A 26,084-nucleotide genomic window follows, 5' to 3' on the forward strand; every position below is an offset into this window, starting at 1 on the left:
GCTCCCAAACTACAAATTGAAATGACACCAAGCAGAAACAACTCTTACTACCCCAGTGTCCCTCAGACTGAAATAAACCTGGGGTTCAGACTGATTACACAAAATGTAAGCTTGGATGTAGGAGCATCACCTCACTGCTAATATCTATATATCTATATATATAGATATATATATCTATATATATATATATATATAGATATATATATCTATATATATATCTATATATATATCTATATATATATCTATATATCTATATCTATATATATATATATATATATATAGAGAGAGAGAGAGAGAGAGAGAGAGAGAGAGAGACTGAATTTCCTCACAGACTTTGCTGCGTAGATCCCAGAGTTTGAGGGTCCGGTCGTGACTTCCTGAGACTATCCGAGCATTGTCCAGCAGGAACTTGGCAGAGAGCACTTTCCCACTGTGGCCTGTGAGTGTGTGCTAGGAGAGAGGACACAGCTAGGGTGAGCTTTGGGATGACATGCTGCCCTCCCAGAGGAGCTCCAGAGCCAGTCTCAAAAGGCTCTGAAATCCCACCAGACACCCTCAAAGAAATCAGAAAAAAAAGGGTAAAGAAACACAGCATACGGAGAATAGCTTTACCAACTCAGTCTCAAAGAAGCTGCGTGCTTCATCTGAAGCACCTTCAACGAGGCAGCCACATTTCTGACCTGAGTAGCTTTCAGAATCTTCCAGAAACGATTTCTGGTGCTGCCTAGAGATGAGGCATTGCTTTGGTGTGATCTTGAATGGCCCCAAAGAACTGATGTGCTGAGGCCTGGTCTCTACAGTCTGTGGTCCAGTGGGAGGGAAGATCATACACTGAGCACATGCTCCTCCAGAAGACTGGGGCCCCTGGATGCTTCCTGTTTTGCTCTTTAATTCTCACAAGGCAAACAGGTTCCTCAGTCACACAATGTACTGTGCCACCATAGGCCCAAGCAACCTTGGGCTAAACTTCTAAAACCTGAGTTTGAGATGTTGATGCCAGGCGTTGTGTCCTGTCTTACTTAGGTCTCTCACAACAGTGACAGAAAGCTGAATAACACAGGGAGGGATCAAGATCACAAAGAGAAAGGCAGGTTTGGTGTTGCATACGTATTCCTAGAACTTGGATTGCTGGAATCTATAGACTCACAATCTGCCTGGGTAAGCCTAGGGGGTAAAGCACAGCGGCAGAGCAATTGTCTAGCACATATGAGGCTCTAGATCCAGCACTGGAATGGGGTGGGGACCTCATACTAAAGATAAATACAAACCCCACCTAATCACAGCATCAAACTCCATAACTCCTTGAAATATAAAAAAAAAAAGAGAGGAAACAGAAAGCAAATGGAGGATGCTTTTACAACCTCTGGCCTCCAATCCTCTAGTGCTGGGATTAACAGGTATACCATCAAGTCTGGCTCAAATTATCAAAGATAGGAAGAGTTTATTCAGTACCACTTTAAGTGAGAACAGACAGATCCACTGCAGGCATAATTTACAAAAATAAACACCAGAATTCCATATACACAATTAGAAGCTGTGGGACATTTAAAATAAGAGGTCTCAGTTTAAAACGTCAGATCATAGCCAAGGACACCAGAACTCCCAACAATCAAATCCCTTTGAGACTAAGGTGTTGGATGCCAACCAGTGCCTTCTCTGAGCTTGTCAGGGAACACAGAATGGAGACATCACTGCTTGTCAGCTACTGGTTTTCCCATGACAGCACTACTAGAGCATGATGGGAAAGAGGCAAGCAGCTGGGGATGTAGGATGCTGGTAGGCGACCTCGGAAGTCAGACCTTTTACTATTCATCATTGACCTCTTTTCAAGGTAGTTTTTTGTCTTTGTTTTTGAGACAAGGGCTCACTATGTAGACAAGGCTACTTTCTGAGTGCTGGGGTTAAAGGCATGTGCTAACATGCCTGGCTTTTTATTTTTACTTATTTTTAAAGGTTTGCTTTTTCTTTGTGCACACCATTGCAATTTCCGGGGGTTGAGGCACTGGATCCCCTAGAGCTGATGCTACAGCTAGTTGTGAATGAAACGCTGGCCTTTCTTTGCAAGGGTACTTTGGGATTCAACTCCTGAGGCTCTCTTTATTATTGTTATTATTAATTATGTGTATAAATACCAAGTGGAGACAGTTCTCGCCTTCTTTTACAAGGTCCCAGGGATCAAACTCAAATCATCAGGATTATATGGTTAAGCACTGTATTCCATACGGTAGAAAGAACCTACTCCTGCAAGTTCTCCTCTACCTCTACACAAATGCCACAGCACACGTACCTCCTTACCCCACAGAATAAATGTTAACAAAGCCTAGTAGGAGCTGCCTGAGTTCTTCAAAAACAGAAAAGTCATAGAAAAAAGGCCTCCACATCTTCCATTTACCTAGGGACAAGACAGAGCTACAAGCAGGCCACAGCTCTCAAAGCTATCTATCAAAGCTAGTCTATCAAATGATGCTGCAACCCAAGTATGATGTCACCGTTACTCAACTCATCCACATGTGTGGCCCAGTGACTGGACCTCCGTGCTCCAGCTCAGTGAGCTGGAAACAATCCTAACTCTGCTCTCCATTCTTCTAGGTCTATTTCTCCAGTCTCCTCGCCATACTTCAGGAGAATGATCCCCATCTATCTATAATTTTCCTTTACCAATCAATGACAAAAACACCACCCTCTGTCACGCTGCCTCAAAAGCTTCCTCTTTTTTCCTCCCAGGACCCAGTATAAAAGAAACTTGCAGGTCCACCTTCCACAGTTGGCCAGCACTATTTCATCTCAGCCTAGAAGCATAGGTCTCAATTCAAATTCTAACCATAATATTTAACTGTGTGACCTTTTACTGCCTCATCTACCTCCCTCATCTGAGTTCCCAGATAATTAAAAAGAAATATATAAAACAGGCATAGCTTGGCACTGCATCCAACACAAAGAAATGCTTTCTCTTTAAGCAAACTAACTCCCTGAAGAATTCACTCAATCTTAAATGCCCAACAAAAGATGAACAGAGCTGGGCATAGTTCCAAAGCACCAAGGAGGAAGAGGCAGGAAGAATGCTGCAAAGTAGAGTACAATCTGGTTTATACAAGTTCCATGCCAGTCAAGCTTATGTAGGAAAATTCCAATTTAAAAAATTAAGGTGTATGTGTGCATGCCTTTGTGCACTGGTGGCTCACAACTTCCTGTGATACTTCTAGGCTCCATAGACATACCCACGTAGATACAGGTACATGCACACAACTAAAAAAACAAAACAAAACCCCCAAAAGATGAACAGTTCAAACAAATGACAGCTGACCAGAGGGCTTAGGGTTCTTATGAACTACAACTGATAAACCAGGTGTGGAGGCACATGCCTTTAATCCCAGCACTCAGGAGGCAGAGACAGGCGTAGCTCTATGTTCAAGGCCAGCCTGGTCTACAAAGCTAGTTCAAGGATAGTCAGGGCTTTTAGACAGATACCCATCTCAATTCACATGCTGGTGTCATATTTTGACAACTTAAACTAAAATAGAATATAAAATAGACCTGGTTCTTCAGATCACAAAACTGAGACTATCACGGAAATGTGAGGCTCTGGTAGCAAATATGCTGAAAGGGTGCAAAGGAGAAACATATTTTCCCAGAATAAATCATGAATTTAATATAATTTCAAGCTGGGCAGTGGTGCACATGCCTTTAATTCCAACACTCAGGAGGCAGAGGCGGGTGGAACTCTGAGTTCAAGGCCAGCCTGGTCTATAGAGAGAGTTCCAAGCCAGAGCTATATAGAAAAAAGCCTGTCTCAAAAAACAAAACAAATTTTATATTTATAAACATCCATCAATTATTTTTTTTTTGTATTCCATACATTGACCGACACATGTAATTGGAAGATTATGCTAGCTTTTTCAAAATGGGTCTTACCCTTAATCGATAATCATCCACAGTCCAGATTCGACTTGCAAAATCATTTGAAGCTGCTAAGAGGTAAGCTCCCTACAAGAATAAAAAGAAAAACTCTGAGCAAAATTCAGTTCACATAGTACAAATTCCCCAGTCAGAGGTCCAAGAAGTAATTTAGATGCTTTCAACTTCACTTCTAAGCTAGACCAACCTATACTGCCAATGAGTTGGCAACTACCCCCCACCTAGTCTTTAAGCTAAGTCCTTCTTCCCAGGTTCACTTGACCTTACATGAGTATAGCAGGCATCTCAAGCTCAAAGAAGAACTCAGCCTCACCCACCCACTTTTCCCTTCACCAGTGTCCTCACAATGAACAGGACTTCCTTACAATACTGAGCAAACCAGAAAGCCTCCTGACTCGTCTCCTGCCCAGTGTGTTCATCTTCCACATTAGTTTTCTTCCTTCCTCTGGAGTTCCCCTGCTTCAGTCCTACTGGGCTTTTTGGGCCATTTCAGACCTGCCTCTTTATTCTGAATTTTTTTTCCAAACCTCTCAGGAACCAAGATTTCGCTCAACAGTAAGGCACTTGTACAGCATGTCCACGTACCCGGGGGTTTGATTTCCAAAGTTGCCAAGAAACCTCTTGGGACTCTCAGAATGGCTTTGTGGTTATTTAACATTTTGACATGATATATATTCTGACCCCCACACAACTAACCACTCCTATTTCCTAATTTCCCCCAGTATCAAGGCACCATTGCTTGAGGCATGAAGATGATTCACTCCTAGCCAGTGCCCATCCTTTGAGAGAAGGCTATCAGAAAAGAAGAAAAAGATCCATCCCATCAGTGAGCACTGGTGAGCAATAGGATGCTACCATTATCCACCAGCTACTGGACCAGTCCTGTCTCAGCTCTTCTCTCTGTTTCCTCTGTCAGCAATGCCTGTATTGTAATGTCTACCCTTTGCATCTGAGCTCAAGGTCTGCCTCAAATGGCTTACTTTGTTTCCTAAGCCACTCCAGAAGTATCATGTTACCTTAATATCATGACCTGCAATACAATGCTTTCTTGTCATTCTCTTAAAAATTTAAGCTAGGCAGCGGAGGCACATGCCTTTAAACCCAACACTTAGGAGGCACAGGCAGGTGGATCTCTGTGAGTTCAAGGCCAGCCTAGTCTACAGAGTGAGTTCCAGGACAGTCAGGGCTACATGAAGAAAATCTGTCTCAAAAAAACAAAACAAAACAAAACAAAAAAAATTAAACCTGTCTCGAACAAAAAGAAAAGAAAAAAAAAAAAAAAGAAAAGAAAAAAAAAGAAAAGAAAACCATGTATTTGTTTGAGTGTGTGTAGGTCAGTGCGTGTAGGTCAGAGAAAAACTTTCAGGAGTCAGTTTTCCTTGTTTCTACCACAGGGGTCCCAGGGAGCTAACAGATTGTCAGGCTTGGCAGAAAGTGCCTTTACCTGTTGAGCCACCTTGCAGGCCTGGGTCTTTTAGAGGGAAATTCCTTGAGAAGACACCATCCTGACCCCAAGGGACATATGAGTAAACAAAGCAATCGGGCTCTGAAACAGATCAAAGCAGTGAGAGCTGGTCGTCTCTAATCTACTCTAACCCTCCCCAGTGTGAACTGGATTTCAAATTGCAGAGAACAGGAAGTCTTGTGGTTTTGTTTTTTTCCTTTTTTTTAAGACAGTCTTTCTCTGTGTAGTCTTAGCTGTCCTGACCAAGTTGGCCTCAAACTCATGAAGATGTACCTGACTCGGCTTCCCATGTCGTTTTTGTTTTTAACTTCAAAAGTCAAATACCTCAAATTATTTTTCAAAAAAATTTCTAAAATTGTCCAAGCATGGTGGTCATTTTGGAGGCAGAGGCAGGCCAGTCTGGTCTATATAATGAGTTCTAGGACAGCCAGGACTATGTAGAGACCCTGTCTTAAAAAACAACCAATGAACCAAACAACAATCTAAAATTAGGTACTTACAGCACTATCAAATTCAATGCTTGTAATCCCTGCGTTACTGCCAGTCAAGGAACCCTTTAATTCACATTTATCTGCATGAAGTAAAGTAAAAAATTTAAGAGTTACATTAAATACATTAAAAAGGAACAGTAAGGAAAATGGATGGAGCTAGAAAACATTATTTTGAGTGAGGTAACCCAGACACAGAAAGACAATTATCATATGTACTCACTCATAGGTGGTTTTTAAACATAAAGCAAAGAAAGCCAGCCTTCAAACCTCAATCCCAGAGAACTTAGACAACAATGAGGACACTAAGAGAGACTTACATAGATCTAATCTATACGGGAAGTAGAAAGTAGAAAAAGACAAGATCTCCTGAGTAAATTGGGAGCATGGGGACCTTGGGGGAGGGTTAAAGGGCGAGGGGAGAGGCAGGGAGGGGAGCAGAGAAAAATGTAGAGCTCAATAAATATCAATAAAAAAATCAAAAAGGGAGGGCAGTGAAATACAAGGCAAGTCAATAATGACAGCAAACAGGAGCTTTCCTGCAGTTCTGCAGAATCAGACAAGATAAACAGAAAACAGCCCCGAAACAATGGAGATTCAGCAATGTCATATACATGTTTCCAAGTTATCCTTTGAAGCACATGCAGGTCTTTCCATTAGTTCTTGGTGACACTAACCACCAAATTTTCATAATTCCTGTTTTGGAAATCTTCATTTCATTATGGCCTGAAAACCTGTTGGACTCCATAGTCCTATCAATTCAGACAGCCCACTATGAACTCCTTCCTCCTGCACATACTCCTCCTTCACCACGTCTCCAGCCCCACTTCCACCCTTCTAATCTCCTCAGAGGTGTTTTAGTGATCACAGAAAGTGAAACCATGCTGTTGTTTGGTCAGCAGTGAGGCAAGTGCTCTACTGCTGAGCTACAACTTTATAAAGCACATCTGCCAGTATTTCCTTACGGTTGAGCTCTAGCTTCTCACAACTTCAGTTTTTCCATCTTCCTAACATAAGTCTCTGAGCAAAACTTCACATTCTCACAGCTTTAGCAGATTAAGGGGTTTTATCTGAGTCACTTTTCTGCTAACGGCAATTCAGGGAAGACAGGCACAATGCTTTCCAGCAATCAAAGGTTTCACAAACTACTCTTGCTCAAACATCAAAAGCAGTAACCTACACCTTTCTCTCTGCTCTAGAGCCTAGAGAAGTCTTCAACATTAAGAGCATGGGATTTTGCCACAGAGAAGACACAGCATGAGAACCATGAGTTCCAGGCTAGCCTGCAAATACAGTGAGACTGTCTCAAAACAAAGAGCATGAATTTCAAATCATGTGCTCTCAATTAGCCCTGACTCTACTACTCACATATTAAATAAATTAAAATATAATTCAAAATAAAGCAAAAAGTCACTCAGATGTCACCTGAGCTTCCTTATAAGGACATACAAAATGGGCTCTTACCTCCAAATGCTTCCCAAAGTTTAACCCTCCGGTCCATGCCTCCAGTAGCCAGTAACCGGGAACCTGGACTGAACTGCACTGCATTGACTTCCCCATCATGTGCATCCTGCAAGACAGTACCTTGTTTCAAAGCCCAATAATTATCATCACCCAGGAGCCTAAGACACACATATATACTCCAACTGCCTAACCATAGGCCAAACAATCTCCAAAGGAGCTGGATTCAACTATGAACTCCGAGTAGACTCCACACCCAAAATCTCCTAAGATTCTAGTTCATTTTATTCTTAACAGCTGCAGTAGCATAAATCCATTCATTTGAATACTGTACTATCTCACTGTATAGTCCAGGCAAACCTGAACTACACTTGTAATCCTCTTGCCTTAGCCTCCTGAGCTAAGGGTTACAAGAGTCTGCTACCATGTTTGGTTTGTACTCACTTAAAAAGTATTCAGAATAAGCCAGATATGGTGACACACACCTCTAATCCCAGCCCTCAGAAGGCAGACAGACTGCCAGAAGTTCAAAGCCAAACAGTAAATACAATGATGCACCCCCACAAAAGTACTCAAAATTAATGTATATTGCATAATCTTTGCTTTTGCATTATCTTATTCCTAAGAATCATAATCATAATCTGACTTTAATTTTCCTAGCTTAAAAGTATATGGAGAAATGAATTGCTATTTTCTTTAACATCTATTTTTATTTATGAATGTTTGTGTATGTGTGTGGGTGCCTGTGGGAGCCAGAAGAAGGCATCAGATCCCTTGAAGTGACAGCTGTCAGACTGATGCAGGGAGCTGGGAACCAAATTCAAGTCCCCTAGAAAAGCAGCAGAGCACATGTAACTGCTGAGACATCTCTCGTCTCCGAATTGCCTCTTCTGTGCCAGACACTACATTTCCTCTTATTACTAATTATTAAACACTATGTACCTGGTAACATACAACACTCTAAAGGTTTCTGTGTGTGTGTGTGGGGGGGGGGAGATATGTGCAGTTGTGTATGGGGTCTATTGTTTTGCTTTAATACCTTGAGACAAGATTTTTTATTGAACTAGAAGCTAGGCTGGCAGTCAGCAAGATCCTGAAATTTTCTGTTCTCCACTCCTCAGTATTGTGGTTACAGGCACAAAGCCATTCAGCTTTTAGATGGGTTCTATGGATATGAACACAGGCCCTCAAAGATTGCAGCAAGTGCTCTCACCTACTAAGCCATCTATGCAGCCCCAAGAAAAGTTTTCTTGGCCAGTCCTAATACTTTAAGTTTGTATAGTTCACTCTAGAAACATGGCACTAGTTCATTAACAGTGTGATGGTCATTAAGTGTTTAACTTCCCGTAGCTTCAGTTTGGTTTTTTAATCAGAAATATTTTTATGACTCAAACTGTTTTTTAAAACTGAATAAACTATCAATAAAAGTGTTATTTTGAAAGAATTATAAGTTCTTTCTAGGGAAATTCCTTTCTGGATCAGGCTGACCCTTAACTCATAGACTTGCCGGCTTCTGCTTCCTGAATGCCGGACTTAAAAGCGTGTGCCACTGTGCCTGGCCTTTCACAGGAAATTCTAAGATTTGTAGACAGAGACTGCAGCTACCCTGACTCAAATAATCACACAGAAATTATATTACAATACTGTTTGGTCAATGGCTTAGGCGTATTTCTAGCTAGCTCTTACATCTTAAATTAACCCATTTCTATTAGTCTGTGTATCACCATGATGTTATGGCTTGCTGGGAAGGCTCTGGCATCTTTCACCTTCAGCAGCTACATGGCATCTCTCTGACTTCGCCTACTCTATGTATCTGTTTGTACTTCCTGCCTGGCTTTATTCTGCTGAGCCGTTGGTCAAAATGGCTTTATGCATTAACCAGTAAAAGCAACACATATACAGGACTTCCCACATCAAAGATTAGTATGGATGAGCATTCATGTTCAGAGTAAGAACAGGTAAAATCATCCCATGTAAAATGGAAGAAAAGAGTAAGAGATGGTGTTGCTATGCTCTCCCTCAACAGGACAGTAGACAGAGAACTACTTATGAACAAAGCTGATGTCTAGGTTTTGCTTCAAGTCCAGCAAAATCTGGGGAGCCAGCATGTCCCTAACTGCCTGGGACATAATCAGCACTTTCCCTCATGTCCATCTGGTGGACATCCAGTAGGTGACTGGGTTTTTCACCTCGTGCAGTTCTCCCTTCTAAGAACCATTTGTTCCAAGGTCTCAGATTGAAAACTTGAGATCATGCACTATCACATCCATCCTGCCACTCATCAAGACTCCTGTATGACGGGTTCTGTTGGACAGCAGTCAGCTGTGAACCACTCACTCTCGGAACACACACTGACAGAATCCTAAATTATCAGCTGCCCCACTCTCCCACGCACGACCTCAATGTGCTAGGGGGAAAAAGGGGGCTGCTGGGAGTAGAGTGCAAGGAAGGAGCTGTGACATTAAGTGCAATCAGACCTTTTACCAATCATCATTGACCTCTGGAAGGTGCTCAGCCCAATATGGAATCACGGGAGTGGGTGGGTATGACCCTGCCGTTGCCCTGCCCAACTCCTCCTCCAAAGCAGGGCTCATTCTCAACCTCTGAGGCTCAGTCAGCTCACTGAATAGCAATGCCTGCCTGCCAATGATGATCTCCTGAATGTGCTCAACTGAAAGCTCTATCACCCAGGTGCCACGCCATTTCTACGGCACTAACTGAAGTAGGCTGTCTGAGCCACATGTCCCTCCCAAACCACCTAACCAATTCCAGGGCACTGCGAGTCATGATGCCTCTCTGCCTCCCCACTTCTGAAAGCTATGAGCAAGGTAGACCACACTTCCTCAGGTTAGACCAATTTCTTCTGTTCTATGGCTCAACTGAAACTAAGATTAATTGCTACTGCCAGAACTCAACTTAGAATCCCAGGTACTACTGTGGTTTCTGTCCAGTACTATGTCCTGCTTCCAATAACAAGCTGTGAGTGGCTGGAAGTCATCCAGATACAATTTGATTTAGGAGACCAACACACCTGCCCTTATTATTTTTGAGTTTTATATGTGTATGCTTGGGTGTTTTGTCTGCATGAATGTTTGTGCACCATGTATATGACTGGTGATGTGGGCACCAGAAGAGCATTGGGCCCCATGGAACAAATTACAGACAGATATAAGCTGTCATGTGGGCGCTAGAAATCAAACTCAGGTCTTCTGGGGGAGTAGTTAGTTTTCTTTTAGCCAGTGAGTCTTCTTTCTAGCTCCCCACGTTTTAATCTGAGCCATTGCTCTAGTAGCTCTGAAAGACACAAGTCTCCATCAGGAATTTCACCTTAAGTTGCAACTAACTGGTTAAAAACAACTGCACAAATTTCACTGGTTTCTCTTGCTCCATTGCTCAAGCCACCAATCCTTTCAGTCGGTCCCAGGGTACACAGGATGTCTTAAACAAATTCTGTATGCTGAAAGCTAAACACAACATACCTTAATTCCCCATAGGTCACAAAGTCAGCTGGCCTAAGCCAACAGTGGAAAGTCTAGATGCAGCCCCAAGGACCCTTTAGTTCCAGATCCTGCTACTATCCTAGGCTCAGAGGGGTCTGGGTACAAGGCATACTTACAAACACATACATGGCAGTAGTTGGGACTCTCACATCTTTACCAGAAGCAGGATGAGTGTCCACATTATCCTGAGGGGCTGGGATGGAAGAGACAGAGCGTCTCCTAAGGAACAACACAAAAAGCAGACATTATACAGGACTGTTTAGGATTAGTGTCTACCAAACTGCTAAACAGACCTCAAGAACGACCCTATTGAAGCAGTGTGCCTGTGTTAATAGCTGTTGTCTTTCTAGACCCTCCAAAATCCAGGATTCATATCATCTTATTCATATGTCAGGAGTTAGCACACACCTTACTTTTCTGTTTGCTAATTCATGGGCTTCAAAACCCAACACTGACACAATCTTGAACCAAAGTTGCTTGCCCTGTCAGTAAATGTTGGGAAAACATTTTCAATCTAACATAGCAGCTGGCTTGGAGGTGAACCTCCGACACTCTGACACACCCTTTTAAGCTGAATTCCATGCCTAGTACAACCACCCTCAACTTTTATAATTGTGGTCAAGGCAGAGTCAGATGCATGCTAAGAGAAATGGCGTCAAGAGCATGATGACTGCAGAGAGCTCAACCTGACTGCCCAGCTCAAGGGCTGCAGCATTCATTCCGAGGAACATGCAAAGCTCCCTGGTTAGCGTGTGGACATCGATGATTGCAGGCAGCACAGCGTGGTCAGCACGATTATCAATAACCCACACTCACATGCTGGGGCTGAGAGAGGGTAATATTTTCACCTGGCAGCATCAGAAGAAGAATGATGTCCCAAAAGGGGAGATTCGGACAGACTAAAGGGAAAGGCCACAGATCAGCTCACAGCAAGATACAGAGAAAGGAAGTTGCAGAAAAGAGAAAGAAGCTAATGACAAGCTGAATTAAGGCATCCACGTTCTTGGCACTGCTGAAATTCTGGTGTATATTAAAAATAATACATCACATACATATGCTTAGGTATATTCACACATTTTTAAAAGGAAAGGTGAAGGACTTCTAACCTACCCAAAGATATTAGTGATAGAATCCAGAAGGCCTCCAGCAGGCTGCGAGAGTCGCTTACTAAAGAGGAGGGGAGGATAGGTTTAAACCTTAGAAACATTTTGCCCCCAAATCAAAACAGCCCCTAAAAACAAGTACCTGGGAATACACTTTTCATTCCCAAATCCCAGCCAAGACAAACTCAATACAGCATATGAAATAGTAAGAAGGCAGAAGGGGAAACCCAGTCTACAGTCTTAAAAAGAAACAAGGTTCCCTAAGAAATTCCCTGACAAGGGATATGTCTAATTCACCAAAAACTTCAGGATGTTAAATTCCCATCCATTCTTTCAGCCCTACTTTAGCAAATTAAAAAAACAAAAAACAAAACCCTACAATATATATCCTTGTGTCCTAAGATCTGAATGATTGCAGTGAATAATGAAATTTAACGGTTCACCCATCTTTCGGGAGGTTGGTGCACTTGTTTGTGTCAGAAATGCCAGGCCACCTGTGTGCCTCCCTCCCACTCTCCTCTTTGTGGTCGAAGACTTTGTGGCTTGGGGACTCTGGGTACATCTGATTAGGTTTTCCTGTCATGTCCACAAACTGGCAGTCACACTAATGCTGGAGCTCGCCTTTTCCCCACCCAGCCGGTCCACTCACGTAGCTGCTCTGCTGATGGCTCGCACAGGAGAGGTCTCTTCAGTGTGATCTGAGGTCTCATCCACAATGACTTCAATGTCATCATCCCTGGAAAGAAATGAAAGTGAGTCTGTCACAGTCCTGAACAGGAGCTCTGCAAGGGCCAGTACCACATTCTAGAGATGAACTCTTTCTGAGTCTTGGCTGCAAAGTGATGGAGAAAAGGGAACTACATCATGTTTGAGAAACAATTTTACCTATTCAAAACCAATAAAGCCAACCAAGAATAATTTCCCAAAACCGAAACCTAAACACATGTTCTTCTAGTGGCTGGAGGGTCTGCATACTTCCTGTGCTATATGAATTCAGAACATGCTCCTTTTGTTGTTCATGCCAGCGAATGCAGGCCCCTCTGGTATTCCTTTCTACATATTCTTACAGGCTAAGTCTTCCTGGACTGTGAAGAAGGCAGGTCACAATTTTGGTCTTAATGGTTTGCTGTGTTGCAATCTTCATAGAAAAAAAAAAAAAAAACCACCTTAAAATACTAAGAGCTCACCACCCCCTGTTTGGAGTCTTAACATTTTGAAAACAAGACTTTTCCCCCCTTTCTATGATTATCTGTATTAAGAGCATATATACTTAAGAACCTGTTACATCAAGCAAGTAAAACCATGACTAAGTAAATTTATTTTCCCTTGTTTACTCTGGGAATACACTTAACTGCTTTATACTCTTGGTAGGGGTGCGGTGAGAATAAGAAGAACAAGGCTATGCCTGACTTCCTGCTTGGCTGGCCTTCCCAGACCTAGAGTTGGTGAGTCTCAGGAGAAAGACGGCAAGAGGAACAGTATGAACCGAGCCTACAGTGATGCTCCGTAAGTCTCATGGTTCTAAAGTGACTGAAGTGTATAAGACCCACACCCCGGAAGATACCAGGTCTTACCTCCCCGTTCTAGAAATGTAAGTAATGCTACATTCCTGTGGAGTAGACAGACTGGGGATCTCTATAGCAAACTCGCCCAGGTTTACATTTCAGCACAGCTTCATGTGGAATCCTGGGAAGGATGCTGGATCCTTCGTAATCATGCCACCTGGTTACACTAGCAAATGAGGCAGACACACGATACTTCCTTTTTTTTTTTTTTTCTTTTTAAAGGAAACAAATCTCATTTTTAGGCCACCTACTTATCTACTACTTTGTGGGTTTGAAAAAAAAAAAAAAGGCATCAAGACCAGTTTTCTCCACTGAGGTCAGGAGATACACACGTTCATATTCTCTCCTAGAGCAAAAATTTAGCATAACTCCCTTTCCTTTAAGGGAAGGTGTATGGGTTTAAGTTTAAACCACTCCTCTCCACTTAAAAATGTATTTATGTGTGAGTGTTTAGATTGCACGGATGTATGTATCATGCTGGGTACCTGGGAGGTCAGAAGAGGGCACTGGATCCCGTGGAACTGGAGATATACAGATGGCTGTGAGCCACCATGCGGGTGTTGGGAACTGAACCAGGTCCTCTGTAAGAGCAACAAGTGCTTTAAACTGCTGAGTCTCTCTCAGCCCCAGGAATCAATGCACATTTAAGTAACAATAGGTCATAATTCTGGAGCTTACAGGGCTGGAGAGATGGCTCAGAGGTTAAGAGCACTGGCAGCTCTTCCAGAGGTTCTGAGTTCAATTCCCAGCAACCACATGGTGGCTCACAACCATCTGTAATGAGATCTGGTATCCTCTTCTGGCCTGCAGACACACATGGAAGGAATGTTGTATACATAATAAATAAATAAATCTTAAAAAAAAATTCTGGAGCTAACATAGCCCAGCAGGAAATCCATCCTGAATCAGAGCAGAGAGGACTGTTACTGAAATTCTACTACTTAGCACGGGGCTGCCAATATCAGGCACTTCATTTTCATTAGCAGGTGTAGCACAGAGGGCTGAAAGGATCTAATTTCTTTTTGCGAAGAGATTTCTGACCTCACTAATGCCTCAAAAATTGGATAAACTTCCATTAAGGTCATAGACCCAGATAGTAAAACTGAAACCACAGCCCAGATTACATGACGACAGGTCTCATAAGAGGAAGGCCAGTGACCCAAGAGTCTACAGGAAATAGTAAGGTGGCTCTGTGTGAGGGAAGTTACTGTCAACAAGAAACACTCCTGGGAAAGTAACCTGGTGATATATCTGAAAATCTTAAGACAGTATTATTTTAAAAAATTCACCCCAAGTAACTGATTTGAAATATGATCAAAGGCCATTTCAGTACACTATTTCTAAGTGCAACGGAACACCACCAGCGTCAAAGTACAGAGGTGGTTGTGCGCATCTTACTGTTCAGTGGTGGAAATGGATTCTTACTTTCTGCCTTTCATTTTTTAACTTGGGCTGGGACTGCAGCTTCTACCCCCAGTACCTTCCCATAATAAAACTATTTTAGCTTTTAAAGAAATAAAACCATAAAACAAATCATTAAGAGCACAGTTTAGATTAACTTCTCTGTACTTACTGTTCAACAGGCAAGGGTTCCTTTGCTGCCTCTGCAAGCTCTTTCTGCAGCCGTGCTTGCCGCCTCCTGTTTGCAGAAATAAAATGAACAAACCAAAACATAACTTTATGCCCGTTTAAAAAGCAACAGGTTTCCATCTCAGCAAACTTCTGGTTCTGAAATGTGACTTCAGGTGCAGGACTGCAGAGACGGCTCAGTGGGTAAGAAAGCTACTGCCACGGGCATGAGGACCTGAGTTCAGATCCCAGCACCTACACTGAAGGCCCAGCATGGCTACAGGCCTGTAACCCCAGTGGGAGTAGAGACAGGAGAATTACTGGGGCTGTGCTCAGCTGGCCCAACTTTAGGTTCAGTGAGCAAGTCTAAGTCAAAGGAATAAGGCAAAGTCACAGAGCAGAACATCTAAAGAGCCTCTTTGAGCATGCCTCCTGTCCCTCTCCACACACACAAAAAGAAGAACGTTTAAGACATTTCAAATAACAATATGCCCAAAGACACCCAAATACTGATGAGATTTCCCATTATAAAAAGGCTCCAGAGCCAATGAAAAGGTATGTGTCACCAAGCCTGATGACCTGAGTTAGATCCCTTGTGGGAGCCACTTGTGGCAAAAGTGCTCTCTCACACACACACAAAAAAACCAGCCTGCAGGGACCCATAGCTGCCTAGGACAAAAGGTGCTTCATAATTCCAGAGTTAGTTATGGTTATGACTTAACTTCCTGCAATGAACTATCTACTAATCCAGCTACAACACAAAAATAAGAAAACAATGGCTATCGTTGTTTATAATGTGTAATATGAATATAAAATACATTAACATTAAACTTCTAAAAACAAACAAAAAACCTAAAATATACAATCTTAAATGTCTTCATAAAATTTCACTGTCTGTGTGCTATGTTACAACTTAAATGTAAGGACCTAATTTTTTCACTATGAATAACGTGCCACCCTGATTGGCCATTTTTGAACAAGTTTCCTTACTTCCGTGGCTGGGATAAGGCCCAGCAAGTGGGAAAGTTATCAGATTCTAAGCAGTCCTCCTAGAGGTGGTGCCATGTGCTTCCAGAACACACTGGCCTCCTAACAAACCTTCTTGGCATCTTCACTGGTGATAGCCACTGCTGCCTGTCAGACCCATCTCTCCTAATGACTGCAGTAAGATCACTTTATTTTAAAAGATCTTTTCTGGCCCAGTGGATTAAAGTGATCGGATGTCCAAGTCTGATGATCTGCATTTGATTTCCTGGAGCCCACATAAAAGGGAGAACTGATCCCACAAAGGTGTCCTCCAACTTCCACATGTGCACTGTGCTTTCCCTTCCCTCCCCTGTGTGAGCACATACCTAAGAGCACACACAGCAAGGACAGAAAGGCACTTTTTATCCACCGTTCCCATATTAAGAAATCTAACAATTTTACTGCCACTCCTAATTACTGTGTTCGATCTTCTGACCACAAAGTTCGCTAATATTTCTATTTAGGAACTCTTCATGAAATAATCAGCACTCATTTGTTTTCTACCTTGACCTCTAAGACCTCATTTTCCCACTAAGTGAGTACAAAACATGGCAGGGTAAGCACTCACTATCAGTCCTTAGGACTCACTTCTAACCCCATTGTGGATGAACTAAAATCCCTTCCAGACTGAGCTACAGAGAGAGATTTTCCAGTTGTCTGAACTTAAGTATGTGGGGTAATAGTGGACCTTGACCACACACCAGCAACTATGTGTGTACTCTTGTATGTGCTAAATTCCTTCATGTCGTGTCATATATATACAAGTTCCTAATATAGTAGGGTGGGAGGTTTCCCTACTAATTACAGAATTTAGTAACTGTTGTCAGACAGGTGCTCATTTTGAAAGCTTTGTTGCTGCTGTTGTTTAGGAATCTCAATTTTACATTCCTGAGGTTAAACTAGTTTTGTTTTTGTTGTTTTCAAGACAGGGTTTCTATGTAGCTTTGGAGCCTGTCTTGGAACTAGCTCTTGTAGACCACGCTGGCCTCAAACCCAGATCTGCCTGCCTCTGCCTCCTGAGTTCTGGGATTAAAGGCGTGCATCACCACGGGAAACTACAGCCTTCTTACATACTAGCAGAATCGAAGTTTTTGTATACATCTGAACAGCTTCATGAAACTGGGAGGTAGTTGGGAGATATGCAATAAGGATACACCACTTCAACAGTGTGTTCCAAATAGCGTATCCTTCTGCTCAGTTGCAGATTTCTCTGACTCCTGCATTTCTAATTCGGCCAGTGTCTCCTCTACCACCACCACATCGACAACTCCAGGCATGATTTTCTTTTCAAAGAACCAGTTCTGCTCCACCAACCTCAGAACACACTAAATAAAGCTAAACATCACACCTGGAGTCCTTCTCATTTTCTGCATTGAGGCGATTTGCTTCCTGGGCCTTCTCAGCCATCCACCTGGTGACCAGCTCCTGGTTTTCCTCAGTAGTTTTCCTCAGTTTCTCCTCTAGAGCAGTGAAAGTAATCTGCAGGGCATCATACTCATCCTTCAGGGTCTGGTTGGCTAGCTCCAGGTCCTGCAATTTGGTGCGCAGGTCCTGGCATTCCGTCTCCAGGTTAGAGATGGTCTGTAAACACTCTGCAATTCTAAAAGAACAATTTTAGAAGAGGTTTCTCTCATCAGTCCTGTACCTCAGCGAGAGCACCTAGCCAAGTGCTACCACGTAGGCTTGAGCAAGCAGCAGCAGGAATACTGGCCATCCAGCTCCATGGTGTACAGAATAGTAAACACCCAGGATGAAGTTCCTACTGACCACAAATGGCCAATAACAGTAGCTCCCCCCACCCTGAAAAAAAGGCCTTAAAGAAGGGGAAGCTCTAGGCACTTCCCGAGTGGGAAGACCCTTGTAAGGACTCTCCACAGCTCTAAGGTACAAGGTCTGATTGTGTTTCCCATCTGCCAGAATTCTTGCCAGTTAACAATCACAAATGTACTTTCCACCATCCTAACAGACACATACTTGGACACTGTGGCCCCACCTCTAGTGGAAGACAACAATGACCACACTCAGTGGCCATTTGGAAACGAGAATGCCTCTGGAACATTCACTTGCAAGGGCCACCATTACTTCCTTAGCAGATGTCCACCACCTATGAGTAAAGGGCAATGCCCTTGCTTTACTTAGAAAAGAAGCGCAGGTTGCAAGCAATGCAATAAAATTCTTGTGGCAAGCAGTGTGGTCACTGCTTGCCACCAGTTCTGCCCACAACAGTACAGCAAAAACAATGTGTAAGCCAACAGTCAGACCCCCCCAGGAGACAGTCTCTACTTACTTTGCTTCATTCACCTGCATCTCCCTGTCCTTCTGCTGCATTTGGTTATTCAGGTCAATCACCAACTGAGCTAACTGGGAGAGAAAGAATACTCTCATAAATAAGAGACGGTTGAATCTCAACTACAAGCTACAAAGTGGGTTACCATTTCCTTTATTTTTAAGAAAGAAGAAGTGCTGTTGGGTAGCTAAAAAGGAAAAGGGAGATGGTTGCAGAGCAGGCAGAAGGGTCTTTGGGACTGTCTGCTGCCTCTTACTGACAATCTAGGCTGGGACGTTTGTGCAGAGGATGGCCTCCACCTTGTGACAGACTCAGCCGAACACAGAAAAGCATTTTCTCATCTAGACTTATCTCAAGTAAGACCAGAAACTAGGGTAACTAGGGCAATGCACTCAACCTCCGTGACTGATATTTGAGGATTCACACTCAAAAGCTGATGCATCAGGAAGGCTTTTACGGATCACAGAATAAACCTTTTGCTCTTGAAGACTTCCCTACTATTTCTCATATGCTGCTGTTAGAGCAGTGGTCTGGCTCTGGCTCACTTCTTGCTAAAAGATAAAAGACCTCGTGCTGACTGATGGTTTCCTTTGTTGTGTCCTGTCTCATGCCCTCCTCACCTTGCCTCATGGAGAGTTTGTGATATCAAATTAGACCAAATTACTGAAATGCTTCAGGCGACTGCTGTCCTGCCTCTGTCGGGAGGGTCCTGCAAAGAGCAGAAGGGCTTTCTTTACCTCCCCACGTTTCTTATGCAGTTCTGTCAGTTCTTCCTGGTGTTTGATCCTCAACTGGGCCATTTCTTGTAGCTGACTGTCACTCCATGCACCATCATGTCCAGGACTAAAAGTCACCAGCAGCCACATGAAGGCAACATGCAAAAAATGAGAGTGAAAAAGTATTAGACTCCAGACCTTCCACACTAGGCAACAGAGCACTATCGAGAATTTCAATCTACCAATCTACCAAACCATTTTGGCATCTGAAACAGTGGCAAATCTTGAACCATTATGAGTAGAAAGCAGGAGACTGGTAGTGATAAACCAAACATAGCTACCTGTCGATCAGAGGCAAGGGCTGGACTTCAGAATTACGTGTAGGTGAACAGTCAACACACCCACTTGTTACTAAGTATCTGCATTCCAGCCCTGAGCCAGGTACTACTGGTTCTGACAAAAAAGGCAGAAGGGCCATAGAGCTGTCCTCAGGCAGCTGACAATCAATAAAAATCTGATGGGCAAAAACAAGTAAATGCGTGAAGTTACATGCTACAAAGAAAGCACAAACAAGGGAAGGAAAGCCCTATTCTATTTGGCATGAAGAAGCAGGGCTTCTCTGAGGTGACCAGAAAGAAATGAAGAACAAGACATGTGCTCACTCACTACTTGGAGAAGGATCCTCTGAGTAGAAGGAGGGAACACACTATATACCTGGAGACCAGTGTCAGTGGAGAGGAAGAAGAACCAAGACTCAGAAAGTAAGATGATGCTGAGCTTTCCACTCCTCTGAGGACGGTGGAGTGGCATTCACTTACTGAAGGATTTTATTAGTCTAGGCGGGGAGGTGGTGCTAGGACAGGAGCAGAAACAATGAGACCAATTAACAGACACTGGAAAAGCCTTCTAGGCAAGGGAGCTCACACCACACTGGTGCCAGCGGAGACGTTCAGAGTCTAAACTGTTCAGAGGAGTGCCTACAGTACTTGGATGTGGGGAATAATAGACTGACAGGAATCAAAGATGACTTAGAGCTTTGATCCTGAGCAACCAGCAAGCCAGGTTATCATTAATGAATTGAATGGCAAGACTGGGGAGGAACAGGTCTAGCGAGGACAAAAGGATCCTGCTTTGGACATCCACACTGACAGCTCACAGGTAAGGTCAGCACAGAGATGTGCACAACACTGCAGGAGTACAGGCTACCACACAATAATTTGTTTGGGGGACTCTGTCAGATATTTGCCATCATCTCAGAAACACTGTGATGAAACCACTGAGAGGCTCTAAATTACACAGGCAGAAAGAAGGGAAGTTAATCAGTTAACAGCTGCGTGCAAAACAAACTGTGTGGAAACCCAGACCACAGACCTCCAGGGCCACTATCTCTCTTCAGAGAACTATCTGGACTCAACCCAAACAGATCCAGAAGTAACCATTTCTCCTCAAGGAATTCCTACCAGTCCCAAACATTTCTTCTCCAAAGCTCAAGGGCGAACAAAACTGCCAACAGTTCTGATCTGGTGTGGTGACTATACACTTTTATCAAGGGCTACCTAGCCCTGCTAAAAGTAGTGGAAGGACCAGTGTCCCAGGATCTGGCTCTTTATTTTTTTTAGCTAGCATCCACAATGGACTAAAATTTTGGCTAACAACAACTGAAGATTTATGGTTCAAGGGAAGGGTCCTGGCAAGAGCTACAGATATGCATATCAGTGGGTGACTCTGATCTGGAAAAAGTGATAGGAAAAAAAGGAAGGCTGGACAGTGACTGAACATCCACGCTTCAAGAAGAGACAACAGCCTGCTCCTTAAGACCTTAGGCTACAATGGAAAAGTGGGAGGGAGGATGACAAAGAGTAGCATAAACTGGGTGTGGTGGTGTGAGACTTTAATCCCAGCAGATACAAGAAGACCTCTTGCAAGTTCAAGACCAGCCTAGTCTACACATTGAGTTTGAGGACAGCCAGGGCTAAATAGAGTGGCCATGTCTCAGAACAGCTTAGTAACAACCCATAATTCAAACCTCTACGTACAATTGAATTTTTATTATATACCTAAGTATAATCATTCATCTCCCCCTTTAGACAACTGAATACTTCCCCAATTAGTCCAAGAAGTAGACAGCAGCAGTTAGAAAAGTAGAGTACCCTATATAAAACCACTCTTTTTAAATTTTATGTCTTTAATTTATGTCTGAGTGCTCTGCATGTACACCTGCATACCAGAAGAGGGCATCAGGTCCTATTATAAATGGTTGTGAGCCACATGTGGGTGCTGGGAATTGATCCCCAGCCCTCTAGAAAAGTAGCCAGTGCTCTGAACTATCTCTCCAGCCCCTATATAAAACCATTCTTACTGACTTTGAGTGATTAGAAAGTATATCACCAAATCTTTCTCTAAATGCAAAGCATCAAATACATTCCTTCTAACCTACAAACTAGCATCATTCCTCACACAAGGTTGGGAAGGGTTGAAAAGAGTAACAGGGAGGACTTCCTAACTGCAGATGAGGACAGCAGGCTGACGGGGACTGACATACAGACACAGCACCCATCAGAACTGCCAGGAACAAGGCAAAAAGAGATAGGCCGCTCCCCTGCTCTGGGACCAGCGACTTCCTCCTACTCACAACAAAACAAAGGGACTGATACCTTCTGTAAACACTCAACACATTTCTAAGCAGACATCCCGTTGTGCAGGTCTTTAGCTTAGCTTCTGTCCCCACAAAGTGGACTCTTCATCTCTGCATCACTAATGCCTGGACACACTACAAGCACAAATCTAAACTGAGACTCTAGTCATAGTTCACGAATGAAAAGTGATAGCAAAAAATGTAAAAGAGAGGATATGGGAAGGAAAGGGTAATCGAGGGAAAAAGGAGCCCCAGACAACTTGTGGAAAGGACAAGTTAATGGAAACAAGTCAGTCAGGAGGACTGGCTCATTATGGATGTTTGTGGGAAAGACAGACTTCCAATAAAACAATACTCTAATAAAATTCAGACAAAGAACTGTTCAGACAAAGAACAAATCACTCTGTTGATGATATAGGAATAGTCACTGTACTGATTGTTTTCATCAACTTGACCCAAGCTAGGGCCATCAGAAAAGAGGAAACCTCAACCGAAAGAGCTCCATTAGATTGGCCTGTAGGCAAGCCCATGGGGCACTGTGTTGATTAATGATTTATGTGGGAGGGCCCAGCCCACCAGGAGTGGTGCCAGCCTTGGGCGGGCAACCCTGGGGTGTATGAAAAAACAGGCTGAGTGAGCCATGGGGAAGAGTGTTCCTCCATGGCCTCTGCTGCAGTTGCTCCCTCAAGGTTCCTGCCCTGCCTAAGTACCTATGCCAGTTTTCCTCTGTATATAAGCCACATAAACCTGCTCCTCCCCAAGTTGCTTTTGGTCACAGTCTTTGTGACAGAAATAGAAACCTAATTAGGACAGTCACCAAGAGCTTACCAGACAGGCCCTCCTGCTGCCACACTTTTAATCATAACATTCAGAAGGCAGAGGCAGGTGGATCTCTGCGTTTGAGATCAGCCTGGTCTTCAGAGTGAGTTCCAGGAGAGCCAGGGCCAACAGAGAAACCCTGTCTCAAAAAGCCAAGGTGCTTACCCAGAAATACAATCTTTTAACTGAATGAATTCAGGTGAACAAGGTAAAAGCATATTTCCTATAATTAACCAGATCACTGTAACTAATATTTTAAACACTAGAGAAGCCTCTTCAGGTCACTTACAGGTAGGATCCATGCTGGGCAGTCATCTATTCTCTGGAATTTCCCCCACCCTGTCACTTCCCAAATGGACAGAAGGCCATGTGGAAGATGCATTTACAGGCAGAGGTAAATGGTAGGCCACACCTATCATTTCTGATTTTGTTTTTTAAGTTAGCTACCTTGTTTTTAACAATTTTTTTTAACAATTGTGCCAACACACAAAGAGTATTTATAAATGTTTGATTACTAATAATGGGCACTGTTTCCAAATCAGTCACTGACTATGCAAACATTGCAAACAGTATGGACAGGACAGAAAGACTCTGAACCCCATTTGTTCTGGAGTATGGCTTCTCATTAAAGCCCAGTAAACAACTAAACATCCACATGAACATACATGGGTATTTAACAGGACTTACCATTCCCATTAACAAATACTACTTTTCCAATCTAGTTCTTGAAAGAAAAATAAAAACCTGTAGCAACCTGTTAATTTGATTTCACAAGCTAAAGCCGAAAACACCAGGCTAAAAAGGATCAAACAAATCAGTACTATAATAAAACGCAATCTGTGTTTATTTGCCAGTTAATCCTGTTTTAACAAGGCTGTGAAAGACTACTTAGGAACCCAGTTGTTTCTGATTATTCAACTTTTTTTTTAAAGGCTGGGTCACACTATGATGTCTTGGTTAGCCTGGGACCTACTATGTATATCAGTCTGGTTTTTAATTCAGAAATCCACCTTCCTCTGCCTTCAAAGTGCTGGAATTACAGGTGTGCAATACCAGACCTAGCCCTTGTTTCTGATTATTCAAAAAGAGCCCAGTGGGTTAGAAGAGAGATTGAAACAAGTGCTACGTGAACAGGCCTTGAGAATTTCTCAACCTGATGATACTGTGCTGATAAGGCTTCTGGGGGTGGGTGGGTGGGTGTGGGGGTCTGTGTGGGTCTGTGTGTGTATCTTTTGAACAACCACTGTAGTTACATGATTTTAGGAGTTTTTATATGAAGGAATTGAGAAAAACTAGGCTAGAAAACAGGTATTTGCTTTAGAAAGTGCTGACCAAGCAGAGCATGCTGGTATACTCCAATATCCCAGCACCTGGGAAGCTGAAGAAGGATGGCTACATGCTCAAGACCAGCCTGGGCTGGTAGTGTGGGATCTTGCCTCAAAAATAATAAATGAATACACATGAGAGAGAACAGTAAGACAAATTTCAAGTAAAATATACAATATAAGTTTGTTTCAGAATACCTTATCTCGTGCCTATTTGGTATGTCATGCTTTTCAGCTTGTAGTTTCTGGGCCAATACTGAATGAAGATCTGACTTTTCCAGCAACTTGGTATCTATATATATAAAAAGAAAAAAGCTATTATTGCACCATATATAAAACTTACAAAGCTTGGGACCAAAAAAGTACCAGAGTCCTGGGCAAATGTCATCATGATTATGTGGCAAACTATTGTTTGCGCAGGCTTGGTCATGTGCTGTTGCAATCTAGGAAGTCCTTGGGTTTCTCGGCCTAAGCTTGTGAAGCCCACTACAGGCGCCCATGGACACACAGCTGTAAGAGCGACCCCTGTGGAGACAACTAACACTGCTTCTTTTTTCCAAGGTTACTGTTTTCCACCTCAGGAGGAGGAGCAAAATACCATAGCAACAGTAAAATGAAACACTAGGTACTATGGAACCTTATTGTATATTTTTCAGACCAGGGTACTGCGATGTGCAGAAAGTCTAATGGGCTAGAAAGAAAGGTTAGAACCCAATACAGGAAAAAGAAGGATGAAATATTTAGACTTTATTTATTTATTTACTTGTTGATTTTTCTCAAGATAGGGTTTCCCGATGTAGCCTTGGCTGTCCTGGAACTTGCTTTGTAGACCAGACTGTTTTCAAACTCAAAGATCCACCTACCTCTGCCTCCCGAGTGCTGGGATTAAAGGGGTGAGGTGAAATATTTAGACTTCTTACTGGCAAAGATGAAATAAAAGACTGTAAAAGTAGGCAGCTACATGAAAAAACCTGAATTAAAAGACGTCAAAGTTTACTGTGAAGCTTCCTGCTCAGGCAACTGGATGGAAGGACCGTGGCAATAAAACAAGTTCTTTCTGTCCGTGAGATGGTAAATAGTTCAAAAGAACAGACAGGGGTTCAAAGATGTAGTCAGGGACAAAAGGCACAGTTCAATAAGGTCTGATCGAGGGGGTTCTAAAGGGGCAAAAATGGGGGTGATCCCTCCACAAAAGATCAGTCTACAGTCTCATAACGAAAGCAAATTAACAGAAAGGAAGTAAGGTCAGTCTATTAATGCGGAGCCATGCAAAATACACACCTGAGAGGCGAGATGAAGTTTAAGATTCTTGTTCCCAGGATCTAATTTTTTCCTAGTTATCTGAAGAGATGACTAGGGAGAGAATTCGGAGCAACTGCATTTCTTTTGGAGAAAGTTTTCTCGTTCATATGTGCTGAGGTGTAGTTCAGTGGTCGAGTACTAGTCTACCATGCCAGTCTTTAGGCTTGAGGCCACAGTAGTGCCAAAAGAAAAAGATTTCTCACTCGGTAATTTGAAATTAAAAAATTTCTTGTGGTAGGGGATAAATAGGAGACACAGGTCAACACATCAAAGGACAGCTCTGAGTCAGGGCAACACCTCTAACCTCAGCACTCTGTAGGCTTAAAGAGGATCTGGGTTGGAGGCCGTTTGGGTCACAAACAGACCCAGTTTCAAAAAATAAAGCTCCCCTTCTGAGTTCCAACCTCATCAGGCAAAACAAGAAACTGACTGTGGGAACTTGGTAGACCTTTGAAGGAGGGCAGTTCAAATCAATACAACAAAAGCCAGGTGTGGTGGTGGTCCCACTTCTCCTTGAAAATCGAAGTCAAGGGCTGGAGAGATGGCTCAGCGGTGAAGAGCACTGCCTGCTCTTCCAAAGGTCCTGAGTTCAATTCCCAGCAACCACATGGTGATTCACAACCACCTGAAATGAGATCTGGGTGCCCTCTTATGGCCTGCAGGCATGCATGCGGGCAAACCACTGTATACTTAATAAATAAATAAATAAATAAATAAATAAATCTTTAAAAAAAAAAAAAGGAAGAAGAAGAAGAAAAGAAAATGGAAGTCAAGGAGTTTTTTTCCTACATTAGGAACTTTAGGAGGAAGTGGTCCCTTGACTAGTGTGACAAAAAGAGGAGTTTAAAATCTGGTACCATTTAGTTTCACCATAGATGGACACCCTGTGATAACAGTAGGTATAGGTC

At 42.9% G+C, this 26,084-nt stretch overlaps 1 protein-coding gene and 2 non-coding genes across 5 annotated transcripts in view; all 3 read right to left on the reverse strand.

Moving 5' to 3' along the window:
* Atg16l1 (autophagy related 16 like 1) overlaps positions 1-26,084 on the reverse strand; it is a 34,286-nt gene that overhangs the window by 5,560 nt on the left and 2,642 nt on the right. Inside the window, exons 2-13 of one of the 3 annotated variants that reach the window (XM_038338804.1) lie at positions 24,073-24,166; positions 19,117-19,222; positions 18,380-18,453; positions 17,441-17,692; positions 15,071-15,136; positions 12,582-12,668; positions 11,940-11,996; positions 10,946-11,048; positions 7,333-7,438; positions 5,881-5,951; positions 3,913-3,984; positions 330-450 (exon numbers count right to left, since the gene is read on the reverse strand). In XM_038338804.1, coding sequence (XP_038194732.1) covers positions 330-450; positions 3,913-3,984; positions 5,881-5,951; positions 7,333-7,438; positions 10,946-11,048; positions 11,940-11,996; positions 12,582-12,668; positions 15,071-15,136; positions 17,441-17,692; positions 18,380-18,453; positions 19,117-19,222; positions 24,073-24,166 — 1,209 coding nt within the window. The remainder of the gene's footprint in view (positions 1-329; positions 451-3,912; positions 3,985-5,880; positions 5,952-7,332; positions 7,439-10,945; positions 11,049-11,939; positions 11,997-12,581; positions 12,669-15,070; positions 15,137-17,440; positions 17,693-18,379; positions 18,454-19,116; positions 19,223-24,072; positions 24,167-26,084) is intronic. The other 2 variants (XM_038338805.1, XM_038338806.1) reach the window with 2 other exon arrangements.
* On the reverse strand, positions 1,557-1,821 carry LOC119822079. Its single transcript, XR_005286685.1, has one exon.
* On the reverse strand, positions 9,557-9,828 carry LOC119822080. Its single transcript, XR_005286686.1, has one exon.

This window comes from Arvicola amphibius, chromosome 8 (genome assembly GCF_903992535.2).
Source record: "Arvicola amphibius chromosome 8, mArvAmp1.2, whole genome shotgun sequence".
Classification (NCBI taxonomy): domain Eukaryota; kingdom Metazoa; phylum Chordata; class Mammalia; order Rodentia; family Cricetidae; genus Arvicola; species Arvicola amphibius.